Below are 13,175 nucleotides of genomic sequence, written 5' to 3'. Positions count from 1 at the left end.
GGTATTATAACCAGTGAGAAATTAGGACGTTTATCAAATAAATCTTACTTACCTCAGGATGGTGTATTGGTCGCTGATTGCAAAATTGTGATTATAAATCGTTTTTACAGAAAACAACGAGGGGAGCCCACCAAGCAAGCAGGAATCTGAGAACAGCAAACAGCTGAGGAGGTCCAGGGAACGCATCCCCGCTAGTCCGTTAGCCCAAAGAAATCGTAAAGGTAGGCAAATTATATTTATTTCATATTTATACCCTACTAGACGAAATATGCACGAGATCTTGCCTAGGTCATTCAGTATAAAAATACTTCTCGATAAGTTATACTTATGTACTTACAGATTTCTTTGCCTATGGATCTTAAAATATCTTGAAAAGACAATATAATTCCCGTAATGTTTGGTATGATATTATTTTTTAATTAGTAAACGGGCTGCGGAATGGCGGCGCAGAACGGACACCTTCTCTGGACACGTTATCCAGCCTGGCCTCCGATGACCTGATGATGGACAATGACCTCGCGCGATCCGTCACCAGCCTGCAGAGCGTCGACGATTACATCGAAAGGTATTATACAAGAATCACAAGCCTCAATTAGTTAATTTATGTTTTATCCCTTTCTTGCAAATACATACTTCAAAATTACAGAATAAAACAAACGATTAATTGCTAATCGAGGCCTAGCGATTTTATGAATAACGCCTGCATTATTGTTTACTAACGTATTTGTCAAAAACAGCATTGGTAACAGATGCATCATCATACATTTTATAACCTTACGAATTATGCGGTTACAAAATTGTATTGAGATGACACCAGTCCCATCCTGTTTGAAAAATAATAGTGACCGGGCTTCGAAACAGCGGGCGAATGAGAGTTCGTGCGGAAACTGTAGAATGATAACTTAAACGAGAACTTAATTTTATAATTTCAATTATAATACGTCCAAACAAATATTGCAACTGCGACCTTGTTCAAAATAGAGTCATTAAGTAGAAATCCGTGGGATGACTGTCTAGAAATGGATATCAGTGGGAGATGTTGACATTATAAAATGTCAATGTAATGTCGTTACGAACCAGTGACCATAGAATGCTAGTTGTCCTATTAAAATACTACATGGCTATAGATAATACTTAAATGTTAGGTAAATCCGGGTTTTCTACCACTATACCACCATTTCTAATGTATAATTTCATCTGGTGATGGTGATTCAAATTTGAATGATAATGAATAAAAATATTCTATAGAAAAGTATGTAACGTAGATGGAAGATAACTTTAATGTATTTAATCATTGTGTATTATTGCATTTTATTTGTTTATTTTAATGTAACGTAGACGCGTATATAAACATAAAAGCCATTAATTTATATTAACTTCGGAGACAGTAAAAATTTTTCCTCGCGTGTTGTCTTTGAAGTGGTGGCTCCATTTTACTTCACGACACGACAGATGCCGCTTCTTAATGGCGGAAACAAGGAAGCTCGTTTCCGCCAATTAACACAGCTCTTCCTTATATTTATCAGCACCTCATAAACGGTTAATTTATGTCGTCCTTTAATTACCCATTTGGACGATATATGGACGAGATCTGGTATAAATATTGCAATATTAAGAAAGGGAAATTCGGGTTTTCGGCCCGAACTAGTATCAAGCAAGGTATTTAAAGCAAGTTTTTCCAGGAAAAGCTAATGTATCTTAGGACACTAGTTTGGTCTAAAAAAACTCATAACGATTCGAGCAAATGAAACCAAATTGTAAATCGAACAAAATTACACTTTTGCCACTGACGTACTATCGTAGGTATAGGTATCTCTAAGGATGGGCCTTATATAGGTACGGTACAAATGGTAATAAAAATCAGCCGTCTCACTCACGAATTCAAGCAAACAGTGAAGTCTAAAGCGTATTGTAGCGATGTATTGGCCCCATACATGCACCTATTTTATTGCCCGTAAGGCCAGTCCTGAGATATACGTAAATGACTTTTGCCTTTTCTATTCGCCATACTTTCACAGTAGGTACACGTAGATGACTGAATCTAACCGTATCCTTATACCCACCAGGCTAGACAGCTCTCTACGCAGCGGGCTCAACTCGCTGGATGAGCGTCAGCTCCGCCAGGAGCTCTCCTCGTCCAAGACCGCCGTGCGCCAGTGGAGTCAGCTGCTCGAGCAGAACAACTTCCTGGACCGACAGCTGGCCGCCATGGCGCAGGGCAAGAGCACCACGGAGTCGCTCACGGCCAGCAACACCAGCCTGTCTAACATCGGGTGAGTGTAGTATAATTACATTGGCTATATAGGTAATTAGCCAGGAGCTCTCCTCGTCCAAGACCGCCGTGCGCCAGTGGAGTCAGCTGCTCGAGCAGAACAACTTCCTGGACCGACAGCTGGCCGCCATGGCGCAGTGCAAGAGCACCACGGACTCGCTCACGGCCAGCAGCACCAGCCTGTCTAACATCGGGTGAGTATTACGTGTGATATTTCGGAGTTAACACAGAAACACATATACAAGAAACAGTCATTGAATATTTGCTTTTGGTAACAAAACAAAATAGTGCATTAAAAGTACATTGTTTCTAGCTGAACTCTTAGGAAATTAAAAGGTAAAGCTTACAGTACAAGGATGACAGAGCAATGTTATGAAACATTTAGAGATACTCGTATATTGGTCATTATTAGCCTATAATTGTTTGTATAAACTCACTCTTGTAATCACTTACAAAGCGATGCAATAAATAAACTGATCGTGCAGATGATTAAGCCATACTTAATACTTTTACGTCTATGTACATATGCACTTACGTATGAGTGTGTACTAGCTGTCTCGTCCGAAAATCGTTTTTCCCATTATTTTAATTTTCCAATAGCTTAATTTTCTAATAGGTTTTCTAACAATTCGCATAATTTCCCACTATATTTAATTTGTTTACAATCACGGAAGACAGAAAATAGATAAGTGCGACGACGAGCGAAGCGAGGAGGAGTGTGTTAGGTGAACTGCGAGCAAAACAGTGCACCAGAACCGACTTATTTTATTGTACGATATTGATTTACAAAAAGAAGTTATTTTTAGGGTTCCGTACCTCAAAAGGAAAAAACGGAACCCTTATAGGATCACTCGTGCGTCTGTCTGTCCGTCTGTCCGTCTGTCACAGCCAATTTGCTCCGAAACTACCGGACCAATTAAGTTGAAATTTGGTACACATATGTAAGTCTGTGACCCAAAGACGGATATGTAACGTCAACAAATGAATTTTAAACATAGGGGCTACTTTTGGGGGGTAAACGATAAAATTAAAAAACAAAGTTTTGAAAACTATATCGTGTTACATGTCAAACGAAAGAGCTCATTTTGAGAATCTCAAATATATTTTTGTTATAAATTTAGGATAAAAATTTTAGAAGTTATTCAAGAAAATAGACAAAAAATGACCATTCCCCCCCCTCTATCTCCGAAACTACTGGGTCTAAAATTCTGAAAAAAATACACAAAATATTCCTTTACCTAAAGATGACAGGAAAACCTATTAGAAATCTAGAGTCAAGCGTGAGTCGGATTTAAGAACATAAATGCGGTTAACGTTTTTTTAGGGACACAGCCGCAATGGTTTAAGTGAAACGTGATGTAGACAGCTATTGCGAAGGCCATAGGCCGATATCTGCATAAGGCCGAAGGCCCGAAGCGTCCCAAAGTGGCGTTCCTTTAACTTCAAGCGTGAGTCGGACTGAAGACAAAAAATGCGACTAGGCTGTAACTGGCACATAGCCGCAATGGTACTTGTAGTACAGTCAACAGCAGAAGTTGCTAAGCGGGCGAGGTGTTCAAAATTACCTTGACATGCTCTTATTGTCTTAACTATAATGTAGCGTCCAGATCATTTTAAACCACTCACCCGCTTAGCAACTTCTGTTGCTGACTGTACTGATTGATTAGGTTATTATTGTTACGTGTTTTAAAAAACACTAGGTATACAGGGTGGCTAAAAAATAAACTAAGTGTATTCCCGTTGCCAACCGGCAACCCTGAAATCGCGAGGAAAAATTTGGCTGTTTTATACATTTAGGCTGGTCCGTTTTCTATGGGAGGATACTACTTTTTACGCGATTTCGGGGTTGGTCCCATACTAAAAGTTGCTCAGTATAATCCCAAAACCTCCCTGGCTACGGAAATACTTTTTTATTTTTGGCCATCCTGTAGGTATTATCTCTCTTCGGCCTTCGCTTTTAAAACACTTTCGGAAGTTGTAGGAAGCGCGACCCGTCGGACGCTCGAGTTTTCACTGTTTTCAGCTCTACGCATTTGGACACTTGTACTATTGTTCGGCATTTAATCTTCAGAGATGTAAAGATATAAGCCACCACGCCAGAAAACTTCATGTTACATCTGGTTTTTGATTGACCCATTTGGGTTTTTCAAGACGTTTCACGTACAAAAAAATGTTGAAAATTATGTGATGTACGGAACCCTTGAAAGGCGAGTCCGACTCGCACTTGACCAGTTTTTTTAGTTAGTGTTTCGTATGTTATAATAAGAATAGGTACATATCCAAATTATGCGAATGGTTAGAAAACCTATTAGGAAAATAAGTTACTGGAAAATAAAATTAATGGGAAAATATGCGAATGGTTAGAAATGTTTTCGGGAAAAGAAGCTATTGAGAAAAAATAAAATGGTAAAAATTGCGAATGGTAAAAATCGCAATCTGGAAATAACGATTTTCGGAAGAGACAGTACACACTCCTGTTATTAGCCATTATGGAATATAGGTATGTAGTTAAGCATAAACAATTCCTTTATATTGTATGATGATTGTGTGTTAAGATGACGGCTACTCACTGTCATACATATCAATCAATATAAACAATAAACAACATGGTAATGCTATTGCTATTTGAACTAGACTAGAAAACAATTGATTAGTATTGGAATTCACACAAAAACAAATAAAGGAGAACAATAAATGATTGCGACGTTCACGTTATTGTACCTACTAAGTATACAGACAAACTAATTCAGTGCAAAATTAACTAATAAATTAACATAGTACAGTCAGCAGCAGAAGTTGCTAAGCGAGGGCGAGGTGTTTAAAATGATCTTGACGCGACGTTATTGTTAAGAGAATAAGAGCGTGTCAAGGTCATTTTGAACACCTCGCCCGCTTAGCAATTTCTACTGCTGACTGTATGAAAGTTGTTATTGACGTAACCGCAAATGTTTTGGGAATTTCAAGTAAACTTTAACAGTAATTTCTTACGCAACATTGCACTCAGACCAAATGTAATTGAGAAAGTGTAATAAAAGTATTATCGCTTGTAAAAGTCGGCATAAATTGTTAGGTACTTATTATACATTTATTTACATTTTGGGACACATCTTCTACAAGCCCAACAACAAGTTTAAAAGCTTACATATATTCAGCCCTGAACACTTCTTTAGATTCCATCAACTTGATTGTTTACGGTCCAAACCACAGATAAAAGATCATATATGTATGTACAGTAAAATGTACCTATAAGCTCATGCACCGCCTGTTGGGCCTTATAATAAAGATATATTTTGTATCTTCTATTAGGTATACCTATATAAATATCACAATAAGCTTAACGCCTTATCGCTAAAGAGCGACGATTTTCAAAAAACTTTTTGATAATGATAGTCCTACACTATTAAGTATATAAGTAATCTCGATTTACAGTACGTAGGTACTTTAGCTAGGTAGGTAGTTTTTAAGAAACGAACTTATTATGCTGAAATAATGCTGAATGCGGGTCATGATCCCACCATATTGCACGCATATCCCTCTTTCCGGCAATCAGGTCTCGTCAACTTCTGTAACTGTAAACAATGCACCAAGCCGTTCCATGCACAATTTAACCGTCTGGGCCTCTATATCAATTATGCGCTTCTCGGTTTGAACCCGTTAACGACTTCCTACGCCGTCATGCTTCGCGATAAACAATCGCTTCGTGACAACGCGAAAGAGCTTACTGCTTTTAAAATGCGTCGTCCTTTTTTCTTGTCAGATTTTTTTAAATTGCCAACCCAGATTGGTGTCAGGATAAGAAACAATCGTACGTGGGCAGCGAAAGATTGTTTGTTTATCCAAAAAAAGTAGCTTTTAAGCTCCAAACTGTGTTATTATAATTCAATTCACTTAATTATTAGGCCGAATTCAAAACGAAACACTTACCATTAATTTCCAAATAAGTGCCAATTGTCATTATTGGACTAGTATTGGACCAAAATAAGATGTTATATGTACAGCTAACTTAGTAAAAACTCATTTTAAGCCCTCAAAAGCTTTCTAAACGGTAATTACAGCGGCCGACAGTAGAGTCTAATAATTCAGGCTAAAGTATTTAAAAGATAATTTAACATTTTCAATAGGACCAGCCAGACTAAAGCATTTAGCGGACATAATAGTCAGCGAGTCATATAGCAAGATGAAGAAATGCCATGCGGAAAGAAAAGTTGCAATTATTTTAAATGGGCCAATTTTACTGCAATTATGGAAAGAATTCAAGGGCCACGTTTCCGATATTATACCTATACCGAGTTACCGAGACAGTCCGCACATTTTAAATTGGAAAGGTTAATGTTAACGTAAAGTTTAAGGTCAAGAATGTTATTTTAATTTAAATTCATTTTTACATTGCCATGCTCAATCGGAAAATATCCGTGTATGAGCGTGCCGGATACCAAAGTAAAATTGCCGAATGCATTTAATCGAAGAATTCAATGTAAAGCTACGTTGTGTTATGTTGGCACAATTATATTATAATGGAAGGTGTCGTATTTAGAACAAAGGCAGCCGTTTCGGTTCCGATGGTATTAATTGTGGGTGTTAGTTTGACCTCCATGTGCGCACGGTGCGACAATAGCGGCTCCACAACAATAGAGTAGAGCCACGCTACCTTCCAGTGGCGGTTTTTAACGCGGTAAACGATATACGAAAGCTTTGCCTTGTTTGCTGCCTTTGTTTTGGCAGGGATCGTCACGTCTCAATTGCCATTATTTAGATATTACCTTTAGCTTGTCTATCTCTATGTTGGGGGCAATTCCATTTTGTTATTGTCCGTTCATTACATAGTCATTATAAGATCTATTTTTAACACAATTCCCTGCTGATTTATTATTCGAATATTAAAGAATTCATTAAAAAAGTCCACATCGCTTCTGTCCAAATGAAAATGCTTTACAGAGCTCATGTAAGTTACTTTACTACCGCACCAAAAGAAAAAAAAGAAAATACCTAATACCGCTTCTTAGCCGTACGGTAAGTTTTAATTAAAGCACTAATAAAGTATTCCACAATAGTAAAACCCTTTTTTGCTTAAACTGTTGCAAAGTCCTAATTGGATTTCAGAAAACTAATCAATAATTGCAAAATATCGGGTTTCAAACCATCTGCATAAAAAAAGCATTACGCAATATAATTTGGCCGCGCGGGCACGAATTTTCAAGGTGGATTTTACGGAGAGCTTTGTGACGAAAGGTCCTTGCTCCATGAGGTAATCAGATAAAGCGTGGCGCAGCTGGCGATACATTCAAATGCTTACTGAGCGCAGGCAACTCAAACATCAAGGCAAACCAGTATAACTATGGCCTCAACATCCCTAACCAAACGTAATCAGAGAGTTAACTTACACAGGTTGCCTGCACGTTCAACGCTCTTTGGCTTGTTAGGCGATTAGATTAACTCTGGCATGGGGCTTCGCGGTCCATCTCGAGTGCGGTGGGTTGCAGCTAGTCTGCCAATGGTCGCGCGCGAGAACGAACGCGGCACGAGCACGACGCGCACTGCACGCCGGCACGACACACGTGCTAACCGATCGAGTTGTTAATCAAAAAATCTGATCGCGGGTCGTTGATCGAACTGTACCTAATCGAAAAGTGCTAGTTTACCACAAGTCGGAGTGATTCTAAATTATGATGTTTATGAGTGCACGATTGTAAGATGTCATTTGTTTTGAAAATATCAGGGTAATTGTGATCGTCCAAGTGGAAGAAATCCTGTTGACACAAATAAACTTGGCAGAGATTACTGCTTGCAGGTCGTTAATTCAATTAGACGGTGCGTAAACAAATCCTGGGCATTAACGTATATATCTATGGACTGGCCTTACGGGCACTAAAAATGGTACTAGTTTAGCGGTGTGACGCACGAATTCCAGCCAATCGTGCAGTCTAACGCAACTAGTTGCGACCAATAGCGCGCTTGATGCGAACTCGTCAACCAATCGCGCGCGTCATGCGAACTCATCAACCAATCGCGTTGTACCGGTGTCACACCGCTGTACTGGCCCCTGTCATGCCTCATTATTATTGTCCGTAAGGCCAGTCCTGAGATATCTATGTCAATGATCCTGGGTCATTCTGAACGGCCGTTTCAGCGGCGGCCTTTTAAACGCCAACAATCGCAAACTACTTAATAATGTAACATTACAATACCTTTGTAACTAAGGATTAAGAAAAGCTAAGGCTCTAAATTTAGGTAACCTGCTGGCTAAAGCAGCATCTTAAAAGCCCATAAACATTACAATAACTAAGTACCTAATAATTAAAATCATAATAATGAGACTTCTTGTAGAGCGGGTAAAACGGTGGTTTATTTACATTTGCCTAAGAATCAACGTTCTCAACTCCTACGTTCCTTGGTCTTGGAAATGGCAACAGTCCCTTGAACGGTCGTGTTCAATGAAATGTAAAAACTGCACTTATTTTTAGCTTTGCACGTGCAGCAAATATGGTTCTTTCGTTTTAAAACTAATGATTTATTGTGGCAGGGCAGGGTACAATACAAACAGTTGACACTTTGTTATCATTCAGGACGAGGATCATTACTCAAATTGACTGCAGTGTCTGGTCATTGACTTTCTATGTAAGGGCGCAAAGATAAAGTTTGTCGTAATTGCACTAGCAAAGATAACAATTTCATGACAATATGTTTCCTTTGATTAAGCACGTTTGAAGTTGTAATTTATTTGTAAATATTTATTAGATAGGTAGGTACGCTTGAAACACCATTTATCGTACCTATTCATATATGTTCATTTTCTATTAACACAACTTTTTAACACCTTTCTATAAATATGTACGCTGTAATTGCTTGCCAAACATAAAATGTTGACCTACCGCCGCACCGTCATCATTTAAATATTAATAACATTTATAACAACTAACTTAAATATGAAAATCGTTGTCTGCGATGGTAAAAAAAATTCAAAGAAAGTAAGGTAGAAGGTGGAGAATTTATAAGAAAAAGTTTTTTTAATAAATATGTAAGTAATTAGTTACCTACTCTAAATGACAAAACATCTACAATATATATTTTTTGTAGTTTTTCAATGCATTATATCTGTACACTGTTTTGTCGGTTAAAAACTTTATTATATTGAAGAGTAACATCCATTAAAATCAGGATAAAAAAAACAAAAGGATGATTATTGGCAGGTACTTTTTCACATTTCTAATCAACAATTTCAGGCTGGAAAATTTCAGCACCAGTAAGTAACCAGTATCCTCAATGGATTGTATTCAGACATAAGAAAACAGTACCTACAACATGATTTAAGATAAGATAAGATAAAATACATTTATTTGTTATGATCACAAAATATGCACATTAATACTTAGTAATTGTTATGAAGGGACTTCATATCGAACATAAATGCAAAATATTCATACTTCATTACCTAGCGTGGAGCATTAGCTAGTCTGATACCATACCTACCAATTACGTTATTGACTAGGTATTGTTATGTATTGAATACCTATCCATCCGTAACTCGAGCTGCCGGCTGTTTCAAACCGCGATTATGCAACAGTCAACCACCCTAGTATTGACCATGAAGACTTAGGTTTCAACACGTGCAACTATGTACATAAAAACTTAATAAGGAACTTCATGTTAATTCATCTTAAAAAGTCCCAACGCAATTAAACGGAAGGACTGAATTTGATAAAATATTTCTAATAAAGAACTAGCGCTAGACGGTGACACAGCAGCCGACCTAGCCAAGGTTACAATCGCTATCGCTTCGACAACGAAAACCATTATGTCTCTCTATCACTCTTCCATATTAGTGGGACAGTGACAGTTGCGTTTCGATCGCTACGGAGCATAAGCGATCGGCATCTTGGCTACGCGGCCAGGACCCCTATTCGACAAGCGTCGTTTGACGTATCGTGTTGATCTCCCGTTGATGTGGGAAAAATCATAAGTTCTCGAATACGTACAATGTCAAAATTTGACATTAACAATCCACAGTTAGGGTGACAAGCAAACCAAACCGAACCACCCTTAGTTTAGAGTTGAGTTTTGGTTGTACCTAATGATATTATCCACCGTTGATGGAATCAACACTCAGTATGCGATAAAATCAACTGTTGATTTGACGTGGATGCGAAATCTGACAGTTGCACATGTCGAATTTGGCCCCATAGGTACACACATTTCGGGAAACTTATTAACACTTTTCTTTTCCTTTCGTTTCTTAAACATAAATAGTTATAACACTTATTACTGTTACTTAAAATCATTGTATATGTTTATTCCCCAATTCTCAATTTAAATCAATCAATAGTTACAGTCAGCAGCAGAAGTTGCTAAGCGGGCGAGGTGTTCAAAATTACCTTGACACGCTGTTACGCCTTGTACGCTAAAATCACGTCAAGATCATTTTGAACACTTGGCCCGCTTAGCAACTTCTGCTGCTGACTGTACGATCGATTTACTAAATTCGGTATCAGCAGGTACCTATCGGATTGAATTTAAATTGTAAGTATCGCAAAAATGGCGCAATTCTATCAACCAATACATCTTTATGATTATAAAAAATAGATATATATAATACTTAAAATAAAATGCATTTTGTTGTGTGTCATATTTATTGGAATGTAAGTTGTCGTACGTTAGCAATCCAATACCCTGTTATCTTTTAGATATGACGCCTAATGGCTATCGCAGGACAAATATTTACCTCTCCACTACAGCTTCTATCGGCTCCAGAAATAATCTCATATCGATTGACAAGTCGGTACGAACTACATTCAAGCTTGGCTAAAATATGTATTTCATACCTACTTACTTACTTAGTTAAAATAATTTGAGACTTTTTTATCGCATAACTAACCAACTAATTATAAAGCGCTTATTTTATTAAATAAGTATGTCTTTGGTTTATTTTACGTTTGCTTCGAATTCAAAATTGTGAATAGCCTGACACGCACTATAGTTCGTTTTTTTTAGCATTAGAAAGAACTTGAAAGAAGGTAAGCGATCTTGGCATGTCTTTTAATTGAAAAACGCTTTTTAAAAATCAATAACTATTACTTATGAAAGCAGGAGAATATAAGTAATCGTATTAGATTCATAATTGTTACGTATTTGCCGTAACTTATTTTTAAAATGTGTTTTTCAATTAAAAGACACATCAAGATTGTTTACCTAATTTCTAATGCTAAAAAAAACGAAGTATAATAGGCCGATTTTGTTATAACATTTCGATGCGTGAACGCTGCGTCAACATTTTTAAAGCACCGATGTATCTGATTGAGATTTGCATGATCATAAAATAACTGCACATGTTAACACCGTTAGCCATTGATGCTGGGCAACTGAACTCTGCAATGTATGACATAACACTTCGTAATTCTCATGTTCATCATTCGTGCTCGACACCAATAAATATCATGTGTTGTGGCGCATGACATCCGTAGTTAATCGTTGTCAATCACCGAACGGCATCGACAATAATTGACATGATCCGAATGAATGCGCACAGTTGAATCAGCTCGATGTAAAATCAATCGTATATTGTTTAGATCGTTTGTATACGGGTGCAAGCAAGTGATCTTATTGTTAGCTTCTATTTTCTATTATACAAATATAGCCTGCCTGTCATAGCAATCAGTGACGAGAGTGACTAATAAAATAATATTCGCTCTGCAAGGTGCTGTTGGACACTTTTTCGGAAGAACCTGTAATTTGATTTGATTAAATATTAGATTAACTTGGTGTCCCTTAGCACTGTTTTTATTACTTTAGGGGTGGTTGTGAAAATGGAGTAGGGCGATATCTTATAAGCGTGCGTGCTAGTACTGTTTGTCCAAATTCCGTTGCCGTGGCAACATTGAATTGCTTTTACCGGTCTAGCTTTCGGCATTTACTGTGCAGTGCGGTATCTAAACGACCCGAGTGCTAATGCTAATGTTATTAAAAATACAGTATTCAAATTATTCGTTCATTCTGTTATACAAAATGTTCAAGTCCGAATAAAAGTGAGTGTAGCAAATAATGTAACATTAAGCGTACCGTATTTATTGTAATATCTGAGTGCGTGTAATACCTAAATAAGTACCTATTTCAGATCAGAATATCCACCTAAATGTCGGTCTGTGATATTGATGATGACTCTAACAGTATCGGAGACTCGTGAGTTAATTAACTAATTAGTGAATTAGATCCTTATGTTGCGCTTTCATAAACCCGAGTGAATATTTTAATACTTACTTGTAGCAAAAAAACTGGTCCCAGTTAGTCGCCTAATTGCAAGTTACCGTTTCTTTTGAGCTTAGTTGGTAATTAGCAAGCGCTTACGTAACTGTAGATAGACATACATACACGTTTAATAGTATTTTTATGTGTTCATCAAACTGCTGCAAATATTATAGATAGATACGTAAGAGGTGGAATTTGTATTTCATTAGAAAGCCGTAACAATACTTTATATATTAGTAACGTAATGCTTCATTAACGTACGTGTTATGTCAGTAAATAAATGGAAAAGTAATATTATAAGTATGACATGTTAACATTTTTAAATTCGCATCATTGCAGAGCACATAGGCCGAGTTATTAAAAAAAACTTACTATAACATTTCATAACTAGTATAACTACTCACTACATATATTATAATTAACCTACCTAAAATAATAGTTCATAAAGAAGAAGAAAAAAGTTAAAACAAGCTTATTTATCGATCCAAAAACAAATACTGGAAAACCCATTAAATTTAACATAAAGGTCGTAATTAAAAAGTTAATGCGACTACGAATAAAGATTCGACTATAGTGAACACCCCTATAATGGACGTGCCAGCCAATCCGCAAATCCTGTAAAATAATCAATAAACAGTACATATAACTTATCCAATCAACACGTTTC

At 37.1% G+C, this 13,175-nt stretch overlaps 1 protein-coding gene across 1 annotated transcript in view; it reads left to right on the top strand.

The window, feature by feature from the left end:
- LOC134664734 (uncharacterized) overlaps positions 1 to 13,175 on the top strand; it is a 117,343-nt gene that overhangs the window by 79,945 nt on the left and 24,223 nt on the right. The window contains exons 20-22 of the mRNA XM_063521481.1: positions 111 to 221; positions 424 to 565; positions 2,067 to 2,273. Of these exons, the coding sequence (XP_063377551.1) occupies positions 111 to 221; positions 424 to 565; positions 2,067 to 2,273 (460 nt within the window). The remainder of the gene's footprint in view (positions 1 to 110; positions 222 to 423; positions 566 to 2,066; positions 2,274 to 13,175) is intronic.

This window comes from Cydia fagiglandana, chromosome 5 (assembly GCF_963556715.1).
Source record: "Cydia fagiglandana chromosome 5, ilCydFagi1.1, whole genome shotgun sequence".
Classification (NCBI taxonomy): domain Eukaryota; kingdom Metazoa; phylum Arthropoda; class Insecta; order Lepidoptera; family Tortricidae; genus Cydia; species Cydia fagiglandana.
This window is presented reverse-complemented; position numbering and strand designations above follow the sequence as displayed.